General features: G+C 41.1%; 1 protein-coding gene across 1 annotated transcript in view; it reads right to left on the bottom strand.

Annotated features, from left to right (window-relative positions):
* EXT2 (exostosin glycosyltransferase 2) overlaps positions 1-26,762 on the bottom strand; it is an 81,608-nt gene that overhangs the window by 44,753 nt on the left and 10,093 nt on the right. Inside the window, exons 5-7 of the mRNA XM_086612882.1 lie at positions 23,869-24,064; positions 20,368-20,507; positions 19,393-19,486 (exon numbers count right to left, since the gene is read on the bottom strand). Coding sequence (XP_086469008.1) covers positions 19,393-19,486; positions 20,368-20,507; positions 23,869-24,064 — 430 coding nt within the window. The remainder of the gene's footprint in view (positions 1-19,392; positions 19,487-20,367; positions 20,508-23,868; positions 24,065-26,762) is intronic.

Below are 26,762 nucleotides of genomic sequence, written 5' to 3'. Positions count from 1 at the left end.
AAAGCAGAAGAACTCGATAAACAGGTAAGAATAAATAATGTCTACCTTCCTAAAATACCAAAAAGACACTAAATAAAGCAAACACCACATGCCAAGCAAAGACTTAAGTATTCCTTTCCCTATGCCTCATTTCTTAAGAAACATGTATTACCCAGAACTCAGCAGCAAATGATTTAAAAACAAAACCAGAAGCAGATTAAGAATTAAAATTGACCAGAACAGTGAACCTCTCTATTAAAGAAAGCATCCCAAAGAAACAAGAGTAAGAACACAGATTTCAAATTCCATTTTCACATTAAACAACAGTTTAGAACCACTGTTACAAGCAGCACAGGTAGGAAGGAGAAACTATTTGATGCAGTCTTTTAACTTTATAAAGCAATTAAGTAGCTATTAATTGTGTGAAATACACACAGGACTGTGTATTTAATTGTTATTAAATTACAGCATTCCTATACTGTTCTAACTCTAAGATTGTTTATTAATACTGTCATATCTATGATTACTTAGCTTTGTAACAATCAGAGCAGTTTTTCCTCCTTTGGCAAAACAAGGATGGATCTGATCTAGCTTCTCTTTGCTGAAAGAATGTTTGCAATGTCAGGCAATATTACACCTTTAAAACAGAAGCAAAACTGGAGAAGAGGGTAGAGGGAATTTACTTTTTATAGACTAATATTTACATAATTAATTTTTTGTAAAGAGCCAGAAAACGTTCCCACAGTTGGTTGTAATTTTTTGGAGTTGTGTTTCTTTAAGGCAGAACTCAAAACCTTCTAAGGGATTCCAAGTCTCCAAACAGATGTTTCAGGCTCTCATTACTTCCTCCCCACCTTGTTTGCTTTTATAAAGCAGAACTGATTAACATGGCTTGCTAGTGCCTGCTGCTCAGCATGCTAAGTTACTAAACATTTTGGGAAAGTGTTCTATTGGGAAGATGTATGTCGATTCCACTCGAAATGTATTTTATGTTCTATTTGGTGTGGCTGAAAAGCTTATGCTGAAATGTAAAAAATACTGGGGGGGGGAGGGATAAAAATCCCATGAACTCATTTGGGATACAGGAGAGAGAAACAACACCACCACAAAACAAACAAAACCAGAGAGAGGTCTGTTCCTGACTCCTATGCCAACTGTCTTAGTATTATCACATAGTTTTTCTAAGCTGTCATTTATCTTTTCCATATCTATGAGTTCAGAAGACTAATGGTTATATACTGGAGAGGAGCTTTAATACATTGGGTAATGTTTGCAAGGTATTGCAATTGTAATGTACTAATTAGAGCTACCTGAAAGCCTTTCAGAATCTTGAAATAAATGATCTGTAATTATACATCTTGTCTACCACATAACACTGATCATACACAGTCTACAACTATGATGTGCATAACTTGAACTGAAATCAACCTCTAGTAACTAGTCTGCTTGATGAGGTTTCAGACTTTTTTAAGGAAAAATGCTACGTGGACCACGTAGCCTTGTAGAGAATGCTAACTTTGTATACACCTACATATTACCTAGGTCACGGGCAATCTAAATTGTAAACAGAAATCAAACGTGTACTCTGTACAACTGCCAGAAAGACCCAGATGAATGTATGTTAACCTATGGGATCTTGTTCTGGGTGTATGGCTTACCAGGAATTGCAAATAGGTATTTCAGAAACACAGGTTCTCTTCCCCTTCTGAATTTCTAAATAAATAAAAAACAGAGAATCGATTCAAGGTGAAAGGCAGAAAAGTATTACTGTCTGTAACGGTTTTACCAATGCGTGGAGTCGTCAAACGTAGAGTACTGAATGACTTGACTGAGAAACACATTGTATTATTGGGTAGCCCAATGGGTTGGAAGTGACTAGAATCTCTTATAATACAATAGATCCCCCATGAAATTAAATCACCTGAATTCGATTCCTGCAGAAAATTTTCCAAAGCCAAGACAGCTTCACCATGGAAGCTAAAGGCTGAAGGACTTGGAGACCAAAGTCTCCCCTCTCTCCAAGCGGTGAGCTCTGCAGACCAAGGTCACAAGCATGGGCATGCCAGTAAGCGGCTCTAAATTGTTTCCCTTCCTTCTTCCTCACTCCACGTTCAGCAGCTGCATCCTCATTAGATTGGCCATGAAAACCCACCACTTTCTGTAAAGGCTAAAATTGCTTAATACAACGTAGAGGTTATTAATTTATTTCTACAAACATATAGGCATGCTTTGAGGAACACCAGCAATATCTGTAAGATGGAATAAAAAGGTTGGAAACTTTGTATAGTCTCCTTTGTCAAAACTGTAGATGGTATGGGAAATTTTGTGTTCCTTCAACCAAGTGGGCAAGCATCCAGCCCAAAAGTTCAATTCCACTTGTTTTCAGTGCCTGGGTTTTGTTCAGGTGGACTATGAAGAAACTAAACTGACAACATCCAGCATATATTGGACAGGCTGAAAGAGTTGGGGCTGTTCAGCCTGGAGAAGAGGAGGCTCCGGGGTGACCTTATAGCAGTCTTCCAGTACCTCAAGGGGGCCTACAAGAAAGATGGGGAGAGGCTGTTCAGGAGGGCCTGTTGTGATAGGACAAGGGGCAATGGTTTTAAAATAGAGGGAGGTAGATTCAGATTGGATATTAGGAAAAACTTTTTTACCATGAGAGTTGTAGAACACTGGAACAGGTTGCCCAGAGAGGTGGTGGATGCTCCATCCCTGGAGATGTTCAAGGCCAGGTTGGACGAGGCCCTGAGCAACCTGATCTAGTTGGAGATATCCCTGTTCCTTGCAGGGGGGTTGGACTAGATGACCTTTGAAGGTCCCTTCCAGCCCTAACCATTCTATGATTCTATGATATACTGGTGACAAGCAAGACAGAGACAGAAGCATTTGCAGTTATTTTCATAGGAGACAAGAGGCAGCAGCAGGCAGCAATAGGGTAGCCTACTCCCAGAAAGTAACATTTATTTAGGTAAGGTGTTATTTTCCTTCGAAACAAACACACTTGGGGGCCTAGCATCTCTTTATAAGCTCTTTACAAGCCAGCACAGCATCAGGTTACAAAGTTCATTCATATAATGTTTATAAGTTCTAGTGTTAACGTCGCTAATGGTGCTCCGGTGTGGAGCACAAGACAGATCAATGTAAATCTTTTCATTAGGTTGTGAAAAGAAAAACACTGGGCATGAGGCAAGGAAAGGAATACTTTCTGTAACATTTAGATCAAGGGGAAAAAAAAGAAAGGAACTTTCTAGCCTCCTCTCTTTTCACAGCCCCAGGATTTGGTGGGAGTTGGTGAAGTTGGCAAAAGGAGAAAAAAAACCCCAAGATTTGGAAAAGAGCAGTAAAAGTTAACTGCCCATAAACCACCACTTCTGTCAGCTTTGAGGTCAGGCGCCGGGATGCTGTAAGATTTTGCCCCTCTGCAGGAGCTGAGTGTTTCCAAAATGCCTTGAAAAGGTTTACGAGGCCTCGAAATACACCTATTTTCACACTGGCTGAGGTCACTCAAATGCTTTTCCTTCTCCATGGCTCTTGGTGCTCCTGGTTTTTACACCCTGACCAGTCCAGCTAGGGAAGTCTGGCCAAAGGAAAGAGCATGGCCTAGGTGCTGGAGCAGCACTGGCCTGCAAGCTTGGTCACCTTACTTCTAATCCTGGTTCTGTTACTTATTTACAGATAAATGCTTGATATTCTTTGGATTTCTGGCTTCTACTTCAGCCTCTCAGCAGTGTATGTAATATTCACCTCGCTGAGATGTTGTGAGACTCAGCCATTCTAGATCTTTCAAAATTTGGGGTGGACAGAAGAACAGAAGAAAATCTAACTCCATCCTCTCTTATTATTTGTACAAAGAAACCTTAAGCTAATAAAACTAATATTAAGCTAAGCAATACTACCGGAGTAACTGACTGTGGCAACCCTTTGCTAAAACAGAATCATAGAATGGTTTGGGTTGGAAGGGACCTCCAAGATCATCTAGTTCCAAACCCCCTGCCATGGGCAGGGACACCTTCCACTACACCAGGTTGCCCAAAGCCTCATCCAACCTGGCCTTGAACACTGCCAGGGATGGGGCAGCCACAACTTCTCTTGGCAACCTGTTCCAGTGCCTCACCACCCTCAGAGTGAAAAATTTCTTCCTTATATGTTGTCAAAATCTCCCCTCTTTCAGTTTAAAGCCATTGCCCCTTGTCCTACCACTACATACCCTTGTAAAAAGTCCCTCTCCAGCTTTCCTGTAGCCCCTTTAGGCACTGGAAGGCTGCTGGAAGGTCTCCCTGGAGCCTTCTCTTCTCCAGGCTGAACAGCCCCAACTCTCTCAGCCTGTCTCCATAGCAGAGGTGCTCCAGCCCTCAGATCATCTTTGTGGCCTCCTCCGGACCTGCTCCAGCAGCTCCATGCCCTTCTTTTAATGGCTTTAAACTGAAAGAGGGGAGATTTAGATTGGATATAAGGAAGACATTTTTCACTCTGAGGGTGGTGAGGCACTGGAACAGGTTGCCCAGAGAAGCTGTGGCTGCCCCATCCCTGGAAGTGTTCAAGGCCAGGTTGGATGAGGCTTTGAGCAACCTGGTGTAGTGGAGGGTGTCCCTGCCCACGGCAGGGGGTTTGGAACTAGATGATCTTTGAGGTCTCTTCCAACCCAAACCATTCTATGATTCTATGAAAATCACGCTAACTTGCCTAAAACTGAAAAGCTTTCTGCATTATTTTCACATCTTATAGAAGATCAGATACAGCACCTTTCAAATTTGACCTCAGCTGGCTGTGTCATGTCTATTTGTCAACAAGGATCTAGCCAAGAAAAGCAGTAGTGTAGGTATTGTATAAAGAGTGCTCGTAGTATCACCATGCCACTTTTAAGGCTAAAAAAAATGGGGGTAGAAGGAATTGCGCTTTTCGAGGTGTCTGATCACTTCAGATAAAGACTCATTCAACACTGGGCTTTCCCAAAGCTCAAACCAGAAGTTTCTCCAGAACGTAAAAAGAGGAATGAGTGGGAAAGACAACGCAGGGCACACACAGTCGTTTCCAGTTTAGCTAAGGTTTCTTTTAATGGAACATGACAAGGTTTTTTTAATATCGTTTCTGAATTTTCATTTCATCTTTCAACTCTTGTCTCTGAGCTATGCATGATTCACAGGTAAAGCCCTGAAAACATTAATCTATGTAACTTATACAATGTATATGAATGGCCTATAGAGGAATGTTCCTTAATTACAAAGACACTTCAGCAGGACGAGCAAGTAGAACAATAATTTGTATCATTACAGTCCTACACTTTAAGACAGAGATTCTAGACAGATATTTTGTGGTGCTCGTTTTTATCGTGATTCAGTCTCAAAAAATATCTCTTCAAAAGCAAGGCAGGAGGTGGATTTAATCCAATATTCTCCACTGTAGTCCTTTCAGCCAGGAAACAAGCACATTTGCCTACCTCAGATATGACAGAGAGTGAAAACTAAATCTTTCCACTATCCAAATTTCTCGTTTTTTTCCTCTTTTTCTTTTTGAAGCTGCCGATTCATACGGGACAGGGGTCAGAGTTCAAACTGCTAGTCTTACCCTTCGGATACCAGCCACTTGGGAGTAACTCACTTCTGCGGGCTCTCAGTTTTATGGCTGTGAACTACTTGACAAACGCTGACTCATAAGAGCTAAGGGTAAAGGAAAATGTTGGTGCAAGTTCAGATATTAATCTTAAGCTTCTTGCACCACAGTCTTCCTCAGATTCTCCTCTTTGATGCTTTGAAAAGAACCACTTACATCAATTGTAGTAATCCATATGTACAATACCACATATATGAAAACGGTTCTTTGAAACCTATCCGTTAAAGTTAACATTTTGAGACTTGCTTCCATGCTTTTAGCTAATTTGTGGGGGTTTTGGTTTTTCCTTTGTTTTGGAGTGGTTTTTTGGTTTTGTTTGTTGTTTTTTTTTAAAGTTTTAATCTTCTGTTATGATTAAAATCTGGCTCAAATGTATGACACAGAAGCAGCTATTTTTAACAGAATAGTTCTCATTCTCTCTCATGAAATGGTAACATTTCATATGGTTTTGAAATCTTGCATTATCTTGACCCCTAAAATACAGATTCCCACTATCTCTCATCCTAGTGTGTTGCGGTTTTAGCAACTGAGTTTCAAAAATAACAAGAACACAAGACTTCAATTGATAAAAACACCACTTAGTACTGGCGTTCTCCCCTGCCTCCATATATTTTTGCACTTCAAACCTTTTGCTTTGATTAATGAGCACGTCAACTTCCCAACTCTGTAGAAGAAGGCAACGTTGTACCAGCCAGGAAACCTGACTTACTGTCCTGGCACTCTACAAATCCACTGCCAAAATACTTACGGAGCCAACAAATAGACAACAGCACTGCAAGCAGCAAGGAACCACCCTATTCTCAGCTGTGGCTGGGAATACTGTCCCAAAGCGTGGAGACAGAGCCAGCAAAGAAAGCAGCACGATGAGAAAAAACCCAAAAGTTTCATAAAGCACTTGCAGTTTTAAAAACATGGAAATGGCTACCATTTACTTACAGCTCTGTCTTCCTATTTACAGGAAAACGACATGTGTTGACACCACAGAAATAACATAGCTTTAAGAGAGAACTATAGATCCTACTCTGGCTTCCAGACAGTCATATCTACATCATCATCATTGATAATGATGTAGAGACACAAAAACCAGCCCACTCTCTTCCCTCCAGTTTCCAGGAGTTTGCAGGGCCCCCCAATCACTCCAGTTTCACCAGGCTGTTACTGTGAAGGGGCAGGCACACCTAACCCGAGGAGTACTCACAATTACTTGGATCTGTATCATCCTTTTTTATATTTTTATATACAAATATATGTATGTAACTGCAGGGAACATTCAAGCACCGTATGACCACAAGTTGGGGGGTGGGAGGGGTGGACATTTTAGCCACATTTCTCGACAAATGATGGACAGCTCCTGAAACTGAAAGCAATAGGTTTCTAGTCCCAGAGGTATTGCCTTCAAATATGTCTATGTTCTCAGGGTGGATCGGTTTTCCCTGCTGCAGGCATCCTGCTGAGAGGTGAGGTCCCAAGCAAAACACAGGAATCTGACTGCAAGCCTTTGAGGTGGCAGGAGCCAAGGGAGGTTCAAAGACAAGGCTGGCTGGTGGGCAGCACCTCTGAGTATCGCAGAGGTTAGAGGTTAGTAAAGCAGGAGCCACTGGCCAATAAAACAGTGTTTGGAGAGCCCACTCTACAGATAAATTTGGGATCTGTTTACACCTTTCCCAGCTTTCTGAGTTACACACACTGATGCTTCCTACTGTGATCTTGTCCTATGGTCCACCAGCATCTCCCCTCCTCAGCAGCTGCCCTGCTCTCTGCTGGCTGGCTTTATAACAGGGCTAAAAGATGCTTGGAAACTTTTAATCAGCATCCAGCATCAAAAATAAATAAATAAAAGCACAACTGCTTTTATTTGTGTCAACTACTGCAACAAGATCTGTCTTGTTTGAGATTTCCCATGACTGCTGTACTGATGCTGGGAGAATAGAAGCTGAAATTCCCTTGATTAGAGAAGTTAAACACAAAGCAAGCCTAGTGCCAATCACACACATGAAAGGACAGCTTTTTGAAGGAAGGAAAAAAAAAAAAAAACAACCTAGGTAGGGTTACCACCGGACTATAGTGGTCAAAAATCAGCACATACTTCAATTTCAGAGCTTAAGCTCTGTATCAGGAAGAACTCGCCCTTCTGATAAAGATACGTTTTGCTCAGTTTCTCAGTTTCCTATAAGCTATATAGTTCTATTTTAGAAAAGCACAAACATACTCCCATACACACAGTTCTCAACACCAAGAGAACTTTAACCACAGACATTACTGTCAGCATTGCCTGAACACAGATTTCTCTTATTGACTTCTATAAGGATAAAAGCTGAAGGACTGGCAGTCAAGGGGTTTCTTCTGTATCTATGGGAAAAATTCCTTCTAGGATATGGTGCTGCTTTTTTCCTCTGCACCTTAAAAATAACCAATGTTAGCTCAAGCTATGTAAAAATACTTTCTCCTTCATGACTCAAACTGTGCATGGCTGTCTGATGAAATAGATACAACCAGCGATTATTAATCAATGTGATAACACAATGTGATGGCCACACTGCAAAGGAACAGGGTTGAAAATAACTTTACATGGACAAAATAACTGATAGAGATCAATAAAAGTCATTCCTTTCTTCTTGGCATGCTAAAGAAGAAAGGAATTCCTTTCTTCTTGAAATAGCATGCTAAAGAGGAATATTACTTACTGCACAAAGCCAAATTTTGTAAAAAAGAGAAGTAACCTCAAAGATAAACATTAAAGCTTTTTACAGAAGTCCTTGCTACTCTCAAAAAGATGGAAAGTACGCCACTGACCAGTATTTACGTATGTATTTTGTATTAAACTTGGCTTGAACAACAAAAAAAAAACTTGAGGAAGGAGTTGTTTTCCCTCTCCCCTCGATACACACATAACATGGCCTCTGCAAGACGGAGCCCACATCTCAGTAGAGTCCCTGAAGCACTGGCTACTAAACACAGGTAGCAACAGATCAGGTCGGGGCAAACCCAAGCACAAGTACAGGCTGGGTGGAGAATGGATGGAGAGCAGCCCCGAGGAGAAGGACTTGGGGGTGATGGTGGATGAGAAGCTCAACATGAGCCGGCACTGTGCGCTGGCAGCCCAGAGAGCCAACCGTGTCCTGGGCTGCATCCAAAGCAGCGTGGGCAGCAGGGCGAGGGAGGGGATTCTGCCCCTCTGCTCTGCTCTCGGGAGACCCCACCTGGAATACTGTGTTCAGCTCTGGGGTCCCCAGCACAAGAAGGACATGGAGCTGCTGGAGCGGGTCCAGAGGAGGCCACGGAGATGATCCGAGGGCTGGAGCACCTCTGCTATGGAGACAGGCTGAGAGAGTTGGGGCTGTTCAGCCTGAAGAAGAGAAGGCTCAGGGGTGATCTTATAGCAGGTTTCCAGTACTTAAAGCGGGCTACAGGAAAGCTGGAGAGGGACTTTGTACAAGAGCATGTAGTGGTAGGACAAGGGGCAATGGCTTTAAACTGAAAGAGGGCGGATTTTGACAACATATAAGGAAGAAATTTTTCACTCTGAGGGTGGTGAGGCACTGGCACAGGTTGCCAAGAGAAGTTGTGGCTGCCCCATCCCTGGAAGTGTTCAAGGCCAGGTTGGATGAGGCTTTGGGCAACCTGGTGTAGTGGAGGGTGTCCCTGCCCATGGCAGGGGTGTTGGAACTAGATGATCTTTGAGGTCCCTTCCAACCCAACCGTTCTGTGAATCTATGATTCCATCTGAAAGAAAACAAGTGGTGAGAGGAAGAGTGCAGAGCCTTGGCTTGGTGCTGATGGCTTCCTGAAACATTTCGGACAGTTGGTTACTGGGTGTTGCACTCATGCTCAGGTTTAACCTAATCACCAGATTCAGGATGAGGAAAGTTTTTCCCAATGCCTCAACAGGCATCATTGGTATATTTTGCTTTTGTTTGCTACAGTGTTGGGAAGCATTTTATGGTAGGCTGTGCTGGGGGCGGAACTGAGATGAAATATTCTGTGGCACCCCTAGGACCAAAATTCCATTACCAGCTGAATCTGGTAGCAGGAAACTGTATTTCTTAAGCTTAATTGTAATCTAACAACTTCTATCCGTGATTCTCCACTCCACTATTAGTAACCTGGAAAATGCACACCCTCTATAATCCTCCTCTCCAGAGCATTTGTATCCACCAGGATAGAACATGTATTCAAAGACAACTAATGCCAGGTGCCATTTGTCATTTCTAAAGAGCATTCAAAATTGTCAGCTAATGGAAAAAAGAAAAGGAAAAGAAAAAAAAAAAGAGAGAGTAGCAGAGGAGAAAGGAAGAAGCCAACTCTCATGTGCAAGTTACACCATTTGCAAGCCAAAGGGCTTACTATATAGGTAAATGATGGAGTTGTAACACTTTCAATAACAAAGGGGTAAGTGGAGCAAGTGAATTTGATAAAGAAATGTGATGTGATACAGACTAAGAAGCAACAGAGTGAGGACAGAATAATAGAGCATGAGTGGAACACCAGAAGAGATGCTTAATCATCCATTTATTTATCTACAGCTAACGGCTTCATGTGCACGACAAAATATTTTCAAATATTCTTTCTAAAATAAGTACATGCCTTTCCAGTTTTTGGATCATCTGGGTTTATCTGTAGTCTATCCAAGCTGTGTACAAGCTGTGCATAGCAATCTGCAATGGGGAAGTACCAAAAGCCCACTTTGCAACAACATAGAGACTCTTAAAAATCTTAAGAATCAAAGAACAACACTGTCTCAAAAATAGCATCATTTCCCTCTTACAGTTGAAGTTTAACCTTTTGTTGTTCAGAGGCTGCAAAGCCAGATACAAAGACAGCACAACTGCATCCTTTTAAAATTTTTCATCCAGGTGCTGACTGCTCTCAAATTTCTGAGCTCTTTCTCAAAGATGCCACGAAGAACCACTCTGCAACACAACAAGCACAAAAACACTTTTCTTCATTCTGGAAAGCAACAGGGCAGGACAGACAACAGGGGAAAAAAAAAAATATCTAGGATAAGGATACTCTCCGCAACAAATGGAGAGAGGGGAGCAATGGAAGTCTCAAATATAAATGCCAAGGATTCTACAACTCCCCTGGTGATCCCGGCAATAAGCCAGGAAAAAGTTTTCTCTTCCCTTTACTGTTTGCGGCAACAAATCTTTCCTCTGGAGGAGGGGTGAGAGGGCTGGAACTAACTTCACTGCATCTGATAAGATGGCAAATTGTCCAGGCCTGACATTTATGGGGGACCCGGAGCTCCGCCGAAGCACTCTGGGAGGATTAAAGCAGGGTTAGCCTCTCCAATCGCACTCCTTAAAACGCTACAAATGGCAGACAGATGAAAAGTCCGTTTAAATTCGATAACGATGAGTCTAAAGAACCCCGAGACAGAAGCTGTCCCCTGTCAGGGAAAGAACTGCAGCTGGAAGTTGAATATTCTCATTAAAAGGACTTGTAAAAAAAAAAAAAAAAAAAAAAAATCTAACTATGCTCACAGAGCCTCCAGTGTCCAGATATTGAAATGAAGTTTTCTTTAATTGGCTACCAAGAACTAAATCCCATGTCTTTTATGTGAGCTGCACCACCCACAGGAAAACTCCAGCACTCATGGGCTTTAACTCTATCCAGGACCGTTTCGCCGTAAGAATGGGATGTTTCACACGCCAGCGGCGATTGCCTGGAGCCAGCAGAAAGGCTCATATAGCTGTCAGCAAGCTGATAAGAGCAGAAATTACTCTACAGAGCCCTCTTTAAAGAAGAGCCAAAGCAGCACATTAAATGAAAGGGAGGAGGGGTCCGAAAAGCCAGCCACTCATGTTGTTTTAACGTGGCACTAAAACAAGTCATTGATTTACGCATGTGTCTCCAGCTCTGTTTGACCTGGAGCCTGAACTTTTCTTCAGGTCAGGCTGAGGCACATGGGACACGCACCAGAAAAACCACACTAGCTAGTCCAGGTATTATTCCGACGGTGGGAACAAACATTGCAACCTACGTGTTTTCTATCTGCATTTTAAAAACTGAATCACAGAATGGTTTGGGTTGGAAGGGACCTCACAGACCATCCAGTTCCAACCCCCCTGCCACGGGCAGGGACACTCTCCACTACACCAGGTTGCTCAAAGCTTCATCCAAACTGGCCTTGAACACTTCCAGGGATGGGATTTACATCCCTTTTTAATTGTCCACATGGGTTGAAAAGATAAGAGGTTCTGATTATCTAAAACTTTTCTTACTAAAAATCGAAAATGTTGCGTGGCCACTATTTGAGAGAGTATCTTGTGGGGCTTCTGGAAAGTGCATTATCCATTCATACAACGGAGGAAACCATACATCACAATCCACATTCTCTCACTGAAGTGTTTGGCAGCCAGCGAAGTTAAGATGCATTTAAAAAACCACTGATGATCTGACAAGGTCATTCCACAAGGCATTATGATACCAAGGTCTCCTGCAAACCCGAGTCCTGAAGTTGCACCACCGAATGGCCTTCTGCTCCTTTGTTCTGTCTCTGACAACGGACCACAGCAGTTCCCTCAGGAACTTCCTAACCCAGAGGGTAGACCTTTGCATTCATCTCTGGCAGATCTTCCTTCTATGGATTTCACCATTCCACCCTTTACGCCAATACAAACCCTTCGCCCACACAAAATGCTGAAGCAGTGAGTCTCAGGGACAACCTACTAGTTTTGGGAAAAGATCATCTCTTTTTCAATTTTTTTAGATCAGATTCCCAACGACAAAAGTCCTACGTAACATCAAATGAAATTGTATCAAACAACGTACAGTCATGTCCATTCATTTTCTTCATGAGCTTCTTTTGTAGTTCTGCATTACATTCTTGCTGCTCATCTTATCCCAAATCATTCATCTTCAAGATGAAGAGTGTTCGTGTTTAATCGAGCTTCTCTTGAAACCTTTCACCATCCTTGTCCTATTATATTCTTTTTAAGATGTGAGAACCGTAACTATGAGCTGTATCCAGGGTGCAGATAGACAACAGATTTATGCAGTGGTATAGTATTTTCCATTTTGTTCTCTACTTCTTTTCTAAAAATTCTTTTACTTTTTTTGACTACAACTGACCATGAAACTTCTATTTTCACATAATTATTTATTATCACTCTAAGAACTCTTTTATAAGTGACTGCAGCTAGTTGACAGGCCACCACTGCCTGTGAGAAAGTGGTTTTGCCTTTCACCTATCTCCTTTCTTTAATCTATGGTGAATTTCGTTTTTTATTTTATCATTTCATCATGCTATACCTGAATTTCTTCAGCCTAAGATGTGTCAGTTCTAAATAAAGCCTTTCTCAAAGCAGAATCATCCATAAGGGGTAGTCGTAAGGGTTTTTTCCTATTACTGTTGGCTTGAGCTGCAAATTTTCCCTTAAAGGCCACGCTCTTTTGGGGAGCTCATCTACACTGCTATCTAATTTTATGGAATTTCTTCGCTCAGAGATCTCCTCTCTGTAAGTTTGGTTGAAACTAGACAATGACAAAAATCAGAAAAGAAATCAGCATGCACATTGTAGGTGATCATACCCTTGTTTCCCTAGAAAACGATGATGAAAAGAATTCTTCCACTTACGAACGCTAGCTCTTCATTCCAGTACAATCAGAGCTCACAAAGTCACCCAGTCTTCCAGACTAGATATTAATCCAAAATTTTTGGGTTTGGGAGGTAGGGAGTGTTATAAAGTCAAAAAGGAATAGGCACACAAAGCCTTCTTTTGAGAATAAACTCCTTAGATAAAATTCATTCATTGAGAAAGAATGCCTGAATAAAAAGAGGAATAACTCTTTTATTCCCATCGCAGAATACTTTTATATCCTGATTCTGATTGAGGCTGTGTTAAAAGACCTTCCAGTTGTTGATATTTAGTGAGGAAAAAACATTTACAAAATATCTGCATATTCAGATAGATTCACCTCACAAAAAAAGAAAGGAAAAAGGCACAGAGGCTCAGATGTAAACTGTGGAAATCTTCCACAGAAATTAAAGACATTTATGTGTCAACTGCAGCAGTGAAATATGTTTCTAGAGATGAACAGGATTTCAAAGCAAAACACTACAAAAAACTTTGTTGGAAGGGAAACTATACAGGGCACGGGATAAGCAGATAACAGCAAAGTTTTGGGTTGCTTTTTTTCTTTATCTATTTTACACTTCTTCTGGAGCAAGAAGAAATTTCAAATTTCCCTCTCTATCATATATGTCTATTAGATTTACTTCATTTCTACAACTTTGCTGTTACCTGGTTGCTGGTTTGTGGTGCAGAGGAAAGCAAAAGGATGCTGCATCGAGTCTGCTGGATCAGTTGCTGTGCAGCTGAGCTGCTTATTGACCTGCCTCTGGGCACTTCTGCCAGTGTTTCAGACTCCATATGGAACTATTTGTGAGAGGGGGATGGTCGAAGGAAGCTTCAAAGAAAACGAGAATGACAACATTACTGTAGAAAACAGACAAGACAGCAATCCCAGAGATGCCTAAGGTTCATCCAGACTGCTATTAATTTGAGCAGCTCAACTAGCAGAGGCTCTTTTGGATGTTTGTAAGAGCTATCACATGCAGTCTCCAGTTCTCACGGGCACAGGTTATACATCTAGTACTGAAAATATGTCATAATTTTTCACAACAATGTAGCCCAGGCTATGAGCACAGAAACCATTCCCTTTCGTGAGGAAAGACAGGAAACTGAACAGGAATTGTTGAGGGCAAAACGTTTTCCAAGTTTGAACAATAAAAGTGTAAACCACTCTGGCTAATCTCCAGAGATCTCAGCTTAATGAGGTATAATGCAGGACAGTAGAAATTAATTCTGATTTCCCACCTTCCAGCTCTGCTCAAACAAATAAACCTCTTTCCTGGCTTATACCATGTGCTGTCCCCCAAAACAATTGAGCAAAACCCAGTTGCATGATAGGAAATCACAGCCCAGGTCATACCAGCCGTAGATCCCAGCAGATGATGACTCCAAAGCTAAAGAACCCATATTGTATCCTCTTCAAGACAATATTGGGTGATGCTCATGATCACTGTACTCAAAAGTACATATAAGAACTGTATACTCTACATATAAGAACTATAAGAAAAATAATTTCAAATATGGGTTCATACATATTTTAAATGCAATGACTTGTCTTTAAGAGCCTTCCTCTCTTCTTCAGCAGATGTATGGCTAGAAGTACTTCCAGAAACAAAGCTAGAATTATGCACAGAGAAAAGTTTACTCATTAAAAGCAATCTATTTCAACTTGAAAAAAAGGGTTTTTTTTATATATATATATATATAAAAAATATATATATAAAAACCTTGATGCATGATCTGCAGAGAATCAACTGCAATAAAATACTGCAAAAAGAGTACCTAATCAACAAAGCAAACTGGCAAACTAACATTTACAGTGACATTTGTTTAAATTATGAGGTTCTCCAACTAAGGATAAGAATTATGTCATAATCAAGACAATCACTGAAACCAAAGTAGTCTGACAGCAAGGCTCCAATCTCACAAAGGTTATGAGACCCAGAGACTCTGACAGGTATGATGAATGCATGCTTCATCCTACTGAAAAGCAGGAGAAATTTAAAGCAAGGATTTGTTCTGTTTGGCTAAAAAGAGGATGATCTCAACCAAACTCATGTCAGAACATGTCAACTGGTTTCTTAATTTACTGAAAAGTGCATTAATTGGCAGGTACTGGCAAAGCATGTTTCACAAGTCTTTATCAAAACCATATTGTCTCCCCTAGTGGAGTTTTATGTGCCACAAAACCAGTTTTTGAAAGAAAACTTAAGCACATCTTCCCTGCAAAGGAAACAGTGAGATGTTGTAAAACAATTTTCACACCAACTTCAATAAAAGCTCTTTGCAAAGATTGCTTTTTCCTCATTTTAACATCAGTTACGGAGCAATCTTTTTGTAAATGTTTTATCAAACTCCAAGTGTTCCACAATGTAAAAACAAGAAAGAACACGATCATTGTGATCTAACCATCTTTGTTTCCATCTAGATAAGAGCAATGCTCAATGAAAAGTAGAATGAACTGGAAAAAAAAAAAAAAAAAAATCAAACGTACCACAAGACCAGTTTCAGTCAGTCCCCTTCCACTTGACAAAAAACAAGCATCAAAACATTGTTTGTCAAGTGTTATTAGCCCTTGAAGTTGAAGCAGCAAAAGAAAGTGGTTTACATATTATTTAGAAATATGGGTTACTTGCAAAACTGGAATATTTAAGCTTTTGTGCCTCTTCCACGACTACTACGCAGAATAAACAACTGCTATAGATCACATCTGAAAACATGCATAAATCACCTCAGTTCATTTGCAGATTCATTCTACAAATGGGTATTAGTTAAGTTCCATTTTAGTAGTCCCTTGCCTGAGGAACAAAACAGAGCACAGCTTCACTTTGCTTCCGAACTACCCTTAGCATCAGCCTCCTCAAAAGGTTCGTTCCTACTTCAAATTCTCCCTTCTCCTGTCATCGCTTCAGCTTTATTTTGTGAATCTTTATTCATTAATTCCTGTAGATTGTTGCTGATTGTTGTCCTATACAGATGCTGGAAAAAGCCGGGGAGACATTTTGGCTAGCCCAAAAGTCCTAAGATACTTTCCCAAACCATTTAAATCAAAAGATGGTAAGTAAAGTGTGTAATCGCTCCCTGCTGTGACAGTGAGGAGGAGGAAGGAAACAAAACTCAGCAGCACAGGTGGAATATTAATGCATATTTATCAACGAGGAAAAGCAATCAGGCTACTGGTAGTCCACACAGTACCAGTCACTAAGTACTCTGTGACCATATCAGATAGCTAAAACGTCCAACCATGCATCAACAAGGGAATGTCACAGATGCTCACGTTGGGACTTGACCTTGTAAATAAGGCTGACATGACATGAAGCTTACAGAGAACGTCTTTAAGTATCCTCAATAAGCAGAGAGAAATAAATTCACAAAGACAAGAGAAAGACAGACCTTGTCATTTCATCCCGATGCTCTTACTACAAAATACACAACTATACGCTCCAAAAAAGCATCAGCATCTTCAGTCAATGGAATCACAGTTTCCAATATGTTCAGTGATGCTTTGGACCCAATGACTACTGCAAACCATCTATAACCCCACAAAATTCACTCCAGACACAGACTAAAACTGCATTCTGGGTATTAAAACATCTTCTATTTTACCTTGGTTTCATGGAGTTACAGATAATATAGATAACATAGATCATCTGAATTAAGGAGGGTTTGCTAGTTTTTTTTCATTGTGAATGGGATGATGAAGGGAGTGGAGCATCTCCCTTCTGAGGAAAGGCTGAGGGGGCTGGGTCTCTTTAGCTTGGAGAAGAGGAGACTGAGGGGGGACCTCATTAATGTTTATAAATATGGAAGGGGTGACTGTCATGAGGATGGAGCCAGGCTCTTCTCAGTGGCATCCAATGATAGGACAAGAGGAAATGGACATAAGCTGGAACATAGGAGATTCCACTTAAACATGAGGAAGAACTTCTTCCCAGTAAGGGTAACAGAACACTGGAACAGGCTGCCCAGAGAGGTTGTGGAGTCTCCTTCCCTGGAGATGTTCAAAACCCGCCTGGACGTGTTCTTGTGTGATCTGATCTAGGTGGTCCTGCTCCAGCAGGGGGATTGGACTAGATGATCCTTTGAGGTCCCTTCCAATCCCTGACATTCTGTGATTCTGTGTAATGTTCGGGTGATGGGGCTGTTTTGTTTTGGTGGGGTTTTTTTGTCAAGTACATTCTCTGTAGAAGGAAAACACTATCCTGAAATTATTATTTTATGATATTAGTAAAATGGACAAGAAAACCAACATACACTTTGAAAGACTATTAATGTCAGTTTTAAAGCTTTACTAGGCAAAACTCCCTAGTGTTAACGTCTCTATGTTCACGTCAGAGGGGAAAAAAAAAAAAAAAAGAAAATCAAGCAAAATCATGTTTTTAGGAGCTGTAGCAGCAAAGCTACTTTTTCACTCGCCGTCTCTGGTGGCTGCTTGGTGCTGCCAGCGGGCCCCACCAAAATGGTTCAGTTGTGTGAAGGGACTCAAGAGAGAGGAGACCTCTGATGGCTGCTGTGATATTTGCAGACGCTCTGCACTGAGAACGAAGTGAAGTTGGCAACAGAATTCAGGCATGAAACGATTTACCACGGAATTCGAGCCTATTTTCTCCATGTGTATCCAATATTACTATGCACTGTGCAGCTTTTAGCACTTTTTAGGTAGAAATCACTGCAGTGTTGTAGGCTACACCCTGCACAACCATGCCTTGGGTCACTTTGTACAAGGACCACATAAAGGTGACTTTGTCACTAAGGCTGGGTAAGGGAATTTCAGAAACAAGTCCACACAGTTCTTGCAGAAATTCGACCACAGAAATCCCGTGTGTCTTTAGAAGCCACCTGAGATGAGAGAATTTACATTTTCCCTGCATACCTAGCTCTTTCTTTCTCTAGGCCTCAGTTCCTCATCGGGAAAAGCAACGACAACAGCATCTATCTTATAACAATATATGCTCAGGCACAATAAGGTGACAAGGACAAAAGATCCTAGATACAAAGATTACAACATATGTTTAACATCCTACTTCTTTACCAGCCCCAAACCGTAATACATATATTCCAGCAACCAAAAGAACAATGTGGTTGAATCCTACCCCCTAACCTGACAACACCACTCTTCACACTTTGTGAAAATCCTCACGTGGCCAACAATCCTCACCAGCTGAACTTACACTTTAGGTGTCAGCTCTAGAATCAAAGCAATCGATGATGACAGTGTCTGTAAAAGCAAAGCTAATAAGCAGGAATCAGCATCAACTGGAGCGAACTAGAAGATGTTTCCTTTTGACTATATAACCAGCTCACGCAGACCTCATTCATGAGTTTGGACAGTTTATGATCTCAGCAATTCCTGTCCTCAAATAAGTAAAATTTCCCTCTCAGAGGAATTGTCAGCTTAGTTAAAATACTTAAAGCATTTTGCACTTAATGCTTCTCTCGCATTCTGAGTGATTAAAATTTATCTACAAACCAAAGCTGCTCTTGAGATAAAAACACTCTTGAGCTTCTTTAATACAACTTAAATATTATGTAGATAAAAGAAACAAATACACACTGTGATTTCATGAGAAACATGTTACTATATGAAAATAGGCAGTTCAGCTGCATTCAGGGAGAGGTTCCATCCCAGGGTGCATTAAACAGGCAGAGGGGACACGAGAAAAAGTGAACTCAATGACAGTGGAGTTTGACTACATTGGTAGGAACCTGCAGTCTCCACTCATGGCAAACACCACATGATCTTTACATGAAAAAGCAGATGTGAAACCGAGATTTTGACTATTTCAGGAGATCTGCTGCAACCCAGGGTGGGGAGGCTTTGATCACTGCAGATGCTGAAGATCCTATAACGGTATTTCACAACAGCACCTACATTAACATAGCAGGCTGGAGAAAATCTACTTTCATTAACTGAAGTTTGCCTGAAATATTCACTACTACTGCACTCATATGCAATATTTTTAACTTCCTGACCTGATGGGTAACGTAGCACTGATGAAGTTCAACACACTGAGCTGCACCACCGATGGGCTGAGACACAAGACTGAAAAAGTACTGGTGAATGAGCACGTTCAGCATGAAGAAAGAGGAGGGTTGAAGAATCAAAGTATTAATGTGAGAGTACAAGAGATGCTTCTGCATTCCGACAGATCTCGCAGTAAGGCAGATGTATGAACCTACACTCCAACCACAAGGCAAATAATTGAAATACAGTACATTATTTTACCTGTCTTTGCATCTCTTCAATCTGTCGCTGGGGGACACTTTGCAGAATACTGTACATTTCAGGCATCTTTTCTTCAGGGATGACAACTGAGGCCCTGTAAGCAAAAAAAAAAAAAAAAAAAAGAAAACAAATGGTGAAATAAGAAGAAAAGTTCTACATTAAAAATGTCAACAGCTTTTCCAATCCAGAATTTTGTCCTATTCTAATAAGACACATTCAGAAGACATTAGCAGAAAGAAACAGTCTTCTCTCAGTGTAAGTGATTATTCTGTAGCAGTTCCTTCACAACACTAGCCAGTCTGCCCACAGATAATGCCACAAAAGTCTGTGGCCTGATCTGTACTGACAATCTAATAAACATGGAAGAGGCAGAGACCCAGAAATCCTGAGCTCTCATCTCTGGATTGCCACTGACCTACTGTCAGCTGAGATTTTTGCAGTGACCAAACAGTAATAGCATATACAGTGCTATGTATACAAGCCAGTAATTTTTGTACATATTATCCTAAGATCATATAACTGGGCATAGTGGATGCATGGAAAAATAATCTGAGTTCTTAACATAGTATACTCAGCAAAAAATAATCATACCTTTCAGTCTCAGAGGAACTTAGGAATCACGATACAACATACAGAATTTAGAATTTATGTGATGCAATTTTTAGCACATACTTTTCACAAAAGAGCCTGAATGCAGACCAGCCCTCACTGAATTCAAGACAAGATAACAAAGCAAGTCTGTTTTAGAAAAAAAATATCATCGGCTACAGGATAATCAAATGCTCTGTCATTTCTGCCTCGTTTGTTTTCCTCTCCTATTTTTGATGCATAATATATCAAGGGGTACTATATTATTGTGCAGCCTACTCCCTGTAACCCTCAGTACACCTGACTCATCACAAAGCTTTTATTCAAATCACTGAATGCAATGAAGTCTCGTGCAGTGGTTCCACGTACAACAGGGAGGGTACAGACCTCTTCCAGTCCAGAACCTCAGAGAAAGGTAAAATGTAGGAGTCAGCAATGATGACTGGGATGCAGCCAGCTTGAAGAACATCGCTTAGCACAGCCTGTCCCAGGCGGGCTCCACGTAGAACGACACAGAACGTAGATTCCTGTCAACAAATGGTATCCAACACACAGATGAGGGGAAAAAAAAGGAAATGTTAGATTTGTATTGTGTGTGTATGTATGTATTATGCTTTCCTGCCCTCCCCCTCGTAAAAAAAAAAAAAAAGTCAAAAGGAAAACAGGCATGCTCCATGCAGCCAATGTATTCTGAATTATTGGCTAATTCAAAATAATTATGCAACTTTACCTTCCAGAGGCTCAAAAATATCATGAGTTGGAGAGATGAGAAATCAGCTAACGGGGCTATTCTATATTTTATTTTAATTGCCAAACTTCAGAAAATTCTAAGTGAGAAAATTCAAGGACAGAAGTAAGTTAAACGTTTTGAAAGTTTGGCCTAACAAGATAAGCAACAATCAACATGAACTTACTGAATACAAACTGCATGAAGCCAACCTAATTTTCTTCTATTATAGGGCAATCCAGCTCTGCTATCTTGTCTGACAGCAGACAAGTAATTCCATATCTCAACTTTAAAAGGCATTTGACATAATCTTTGATAGCATTTTCATAGGCAAATTAAGAAATGATGGGCTAGATAAAGCCATCATGGGCTTTATAGTTACATAAATTATAGTTACAGGGCTCTTAAGTGTAAAGCAGTTAGTGGTGGCTCACGGGTAAAACAGTGATGGATCACATAATCTTTCCTAAATATTCAGTGTGTCCCTTAGTAAATGAAGCAGCAGAATTCAGACCATACCCATTAGATCTGACAACGCCTATGATTTTGTAGGATTGGCAAGCATAATGCATAACAGGACTAGAGTTTGACATTACCTGGATAAATTGAGTAAAAAAATACCGATACATACAGGGTTCAACACTTAAGACAAAAATAAACGACTGCACAAATATAAAGCATGAAGGAACTGGCTAGGTTTTGCACTTTGCAGAAGAGGAAATTTCCTACAAAAGGACGGGAAAAGAAAGGATATTCACGTGCCAGTAATGTTGTGCTGTTGAGAAACAAACCACTCCACTCACAGGTTGTATTAGAATGCAAAAAGAAGTATAATCTAAGAGACATGAAGGAATCACTCGCTCTTCTCAGTAATAAAAGACCTCAGAGCAGTGTGCTCAGTGTTGGGCAATGCACTTCCAGGGTTAAAACCCAAGGATGATCACTTACCTTGAAAGCATGATCTACAAGGAAAGACTAACCATGTCTATACTACTTATTCTGAAGGCGAGAAGGCAGGAGGAAGATGGCTAAAGGGAGCTTCAAAGATAGAAAAAGTTGCTGCAAAAAGGAAGAATGTAATCCACTTACTCATGTCCACAACACACAAGACAAAAAGCCAGGAGTTTAAAGCAGCAGAGAAGATGTCTTGACTACACTGCACTGATCCTGTAAATAGGGATTTTCGTTCTTACTGACACTGAGAAATCTTGCTACAGAGTCAAGATCACAAAATAAACACTTGCAGAGCTCAGCTACACAAACAAGGAAAAAGCGCAAGTCCCTAAGCCTAAGAAAGAAAAATTATAAAGTTGATCGAGGGGCTCTCACAGATAAGAAAACATCTTTCCAGCTTGTGTTGTGTGGCCTGAGGAAACGGAGCCAGGAGGCTCAGCAGGGCAGCAAAACATCAAAATGGATCTAGGAAATACGAGGGGGCTTGCTGGCTCTTCACTTGTTTCCTAATGCGATGGTTGGCCCCGTGTTCGTACCCAGAGTACTAAAAGCCTTGAAAATCTCATCCAAGACAAGACTGCACACAGGAAGCATCAGCAACCCAGAAGTCCAAGAGTTTGTCTAGTAGGAAGTCTGTAAAGGCAGTCCTGGAAAAAAAATCAAAATAAAAATCGCAGTCCCTCTTCCCCCACTCTCAGACAGGAAGAGAAGGAAAAGAGGGGTCCAAGGAGCTGAGAGAAGGAACACACATTTTAACCACTGACTCACTAGATCACATAGCAGCAGGTGGAAGAGACTCCAGTAAGGTCTGGGAGAGGGGGAAAAAAAAAAAAAAAGCAGCCCAGATGTGGACACACATGCTCATCTGCCCAGATAACCATTTTTCCTGTCTAGACAGAGGTTACTATAAATACATCTCCTCGCATCACCACTGTTATCAGCCAGACATTCCAAAGGGAGATGTAGGGCTCTGCAAAGGAAAGTATTTTAACAATCTCGGCATGTGCCAGCTCTCCTCTTAGTTATAAAATCATATATAGCAAGATATAGACACAGATTCCCTGACTCCTTGAGCTATCCAGTCTGTATTTAAAGAAATAAAGTAAACTTTCTCTTTTTTTTTTGCCATTTGGCTGAAAGTTTAAGACTCAGAGTGACCCTTTCTTCCCTCTCTCCCTCCTCCACAAGGAATTTTCAACATATTTCCTACAAAACACAACAGAAGGGGTGGAAACTTTGCCTTTCCTCAGCTTGTTTGTTATTTTATCGGCATTTGCTGAAGTTCAAAGACAGATTATGTGCTGGTGGCCACGGACGGAGCACGGTGGCCTATGGCATAACTCACTTCACCAACGCACCTCTCTGTTAGTCACCTGCCAAGAGACACGGGGGGCTGAGAACGCTATCTCATTTTAGCTTCCCTGGCACATCAAAAGACCTCTGGAAGCTGGGCCAAGGCCATGAAACACATTTCACCTAGATGTTTTCATAGCTGCATGCTGACAAGTCTTCTAGCTCAGCCCGTCAGAATTTTGTAGGGTTTAACTACTAAGCTGCACGCAAAAAATGTAATCTGACCAAGTCTGCTTAAACGTAGCACCCTTTTTTGCCCCCAAAGAAATCCATGCCTAAGCCCTTTTAAAGTTCATTTTAATCTTCCCTCCTATTGGCAAATCCATCCTCTGTTCCAAGCTTCATCTAGCAAGGTCTGGACTGCTACAGGTGAGAAATCAATTCCAAATTCATGCCTGCTGAAGATCATTTTGCCGGTTATTCCAGAAGGTGTAGATTCCAATGTTCTTCCCCAATTTTCAAGAGAGCAATTTTGTCTGGCCTCCCAAAGTTTCTCCTCCCATGCCTGCTGGATTTGGCAGTATCTTCAGATCATTTTTTAAGTTTACGTGACGTTGTCACATGTTCCTAGAAGACCCTCATGACCAACCTCACAAAGTTGTTACGCATAAGCAGTGTTTTCCAATTGCAGCGTAGTCTGCATATCAGTTTGAGTACATGGTTCCTGACTCTCTTAAAAATAAGAATAAAATAAGGGTATAACATCCAAGCTAACATAATGAATGATGCCATTTCCACGCAGACAGCAAGCTAACTCAACACAAAGAAGTGCCCTACCAGTGCTAAACAGGAACAGCTCCACAGCTAGGACAGTCACCAATGGGAAGGGAAGTTTGCAGAAGAGACAGCCTTACCTGGAGCACCTGAGGATAATCAAAGACTTGATTCTTGTGGCAGCGTTTGCGAGCAGCAGGGACCCCATCTGACAGATTTGTACATTTGTCTAGGATCAGCACTGATTCCCCATTCTCAGCTTGAAGAGCTTCCAACTCAGACCGGTATTCCGGGTGCAGAGCCATTTGAGATGACAGAATGAAATACCTGCGAGGTCTGAAAAACCACAGCAAGGTTACCTCACAGCACTGCGAGTTCACTTCCAAGATGCTCTAGAACATATTTCCTTCCATCCTGGAAAAGCAGAGCAAGATTAACTATATGTGGACACACTGCCAAGACCGTCTTTTCAGGCAAGGCTGGAAAGGGTAATGATGCAATATAATTAAATCTTGGATAGCAAGTGGCTCAGCTTTGTTTACAACTTCGAATAAATTCGTACTTGGAAAGTGCTTATTCCATTAGAATAGGCATTTGCATTACAACTTCTATTATAAACCGAAATAAACATTATTTAACTACCTATTAAAACAGCTTGCTACTGATGTCAGGATTGTTTGTTCTATTGTTTGGTGTTTGTATACTATAACAAAGTAGACAGGACATTCCATGTTGCAGCTGGTTTCTCTTCCCATGTACTTTCTCATCAATTTTAATTGAAAAAAAGATGCTGAACTGGCAACTGATAACCTTGTGTTTATTTATCACAACTCACAACGGATAACCTTGTGCTTATTTAGTCTTGATATGGTAACAGCAACAACAGGACAGGCTCATCTCATGAGCTGTGAGTCAGTTCTGCCCCTTTTGGGCAACGTAAAGCAACATTTCCAGGACAAAGTTGAAGGCCTGTTATCTCATTCACACTCAACTCCTACCATGTTCCAAAAACCATGACTATTTAAAACGTGCCTTAATACTAGATACTAATTCACACTAGATATTAGGAAGAAATTTTTTACCATGGGTGTGGTGAAACACTGGAACAGGTTGCCCAGAGAGGTGGTGGATGCCCCATTCCTGGAAACATTCAAGGTCAGGTTGGACGGGACTCTGAGCAACCTGATCTAGTTGAAGACATCATGCTCATCGCAGAGGGGCTGGACTAGATAACTCTTAAAGGTCCCTTCCAACCCAAACTGTTCCATGATTCTACCAATACTGAAGCATTTCAAGACACTAATTAACCTTGGAGGTAAACCACACAGGAATACAGTCTCAAATTAGGCGCTCACAGCTTGAAAAAGTTATGTTAATGTTTGAGTATAAGAATTACATGACATGCTATTCTCCTTCTCATCTACTTTGGTTTCCTTTTTAAACAGGTCACTGCTGCACCACTCCCCACTGAAAGGGACACACAGCGAGTGCCTGTCCTCACGCTGCCAAAAGAACTTGGGAAACACGAGGCCTGTGCTTAGGATTCCAGTTCTACTCCACATGATGCTATCTTTTTTATCTAATTTACAGCTCTGAAAACACAGACAAACACACACTTTATAAAGTCAGACCTTTCCTGCTGCTCTTCTCACCTCTTCTATTCATTTTCATGCTGGTCACTTTAGTTGCTCCAATTAACAGATGAGACTTGCATAGAATTTTTTTTAAACATTCTTTTTTTCCCAAGCCTCCAGCTGCTACCAACTTGCTACCAGCAGCTCTACAGAGTATTTCTAGCAGAGGTGGATTTAAAATATTTTAAAATGTCCAACTAAAAAGGAGAGTGAATCAAAACTCCTCAGTTCAGCTCTGTAAGAGGAATAAAAAAGGATTTGTCTTTAGAAAAGGAAATACTGCTGCAGATGAGTAATAATAAACACCTATAATGAGCTAAAAATTATGCAGGTTGGTTTGTGTATATGTTTAAAACCAAATTTTGCCTTGAAACTGTCATCATCCCATGACACTCAAAATGCAGCCATCAAATCTTGCTACAAAAGAAAGTACATACATTTCGATTAGGTCTAAGGAAGAAATTTTTCACTCAGAGGGTGGTGAGGCACTGGAACAGGTTGCCCAGAGAAGCTGTGGCTGCCCCATCCCTGGAAGTGTTCAAGGCCAGGTTGGATGAGGCTTTGGGCAACCTGGTGCAGTGGAGGGTGTCCCTGCCCATGGCAGGGGGGTTGGAACTGGATGATCTTTGAGGTCCCTTCCAACCCAAACCTTTCTATGATTCCATGATTCCTAGGAAATAACACAGTAGTGTAGTGGAATGTAATAATTTAGCCCAAGCAAGCCCAAATTCTAAGCATCGTTCCCTTGTCACATTCCTGCATAAAGCAATCAAACCTGTAAATGCTGTTTCCATTACTAATGCCAACTGGCCACTAGATGGAACTCCAGAGACCACGGTCTGTTCCCCACAAAAAACACACTGTGTTGGACTGTAGTAACACTTGAGATCTAGCAAGAATCAACTGGGATGCAACCAGAAGCCTCTACACTGGCCTGGTCCAGAGGCATCACAAGCAGGAACATAAAGGGTGTGAGCAAAGCCAATCACTGCTGCACAAGTTTGTCCTGTAGTAGAGTGGGATACCTTCCCTGGAGCAGCCCAGAGCAACAGCGAGACCATTGCCCCTACCAGAGGAGAAGACAACTGAAGCCAAAGCACAGTAACTTTGTGTGTCTGATCGTGGCAGCACCCTTTCAATTACAGTTTTCAACTTTCATAATTCATATCCCCTACTGGATGCTGTCGTTTCCAGCTGTGTAATTAAGAGGCTCATGAAATATCAAAAGAGCAGTCTTCCATAATCAATTAAAATGTGTCTTCCAGACTTCCACCTACTCTTGTTCTGAAGGCACCAATGGATTAGAGAAACCATCAATTTCCAGTGTGGCTCATTTTAATTGCTAATTACATTCCCTGTTAAAATTAGTGTTTTATTAAGACAAGCACTTGTCTTGCCTT

Source organism: Tauraco erythrolophus, chromosome 6, assembly GCF_009769465.1.
Source record: "Tauraco erythrolophus isolate bTauEry1 chromosome 6, bTauEry1.pri, whole genome shotgun sequence".
NCBI classification, from domain to species: domain Eukaryota; kingdom Metazoa; phylum Chordata; class Aves; order Musophagiformes; family Musophagidae; genus Tauraco; species Tauraco erythrolophus.
Note: the sequence above shows the minus strand (reverse complement) of the source record. Positions and strands in the feature narration are given on the sequence as shown.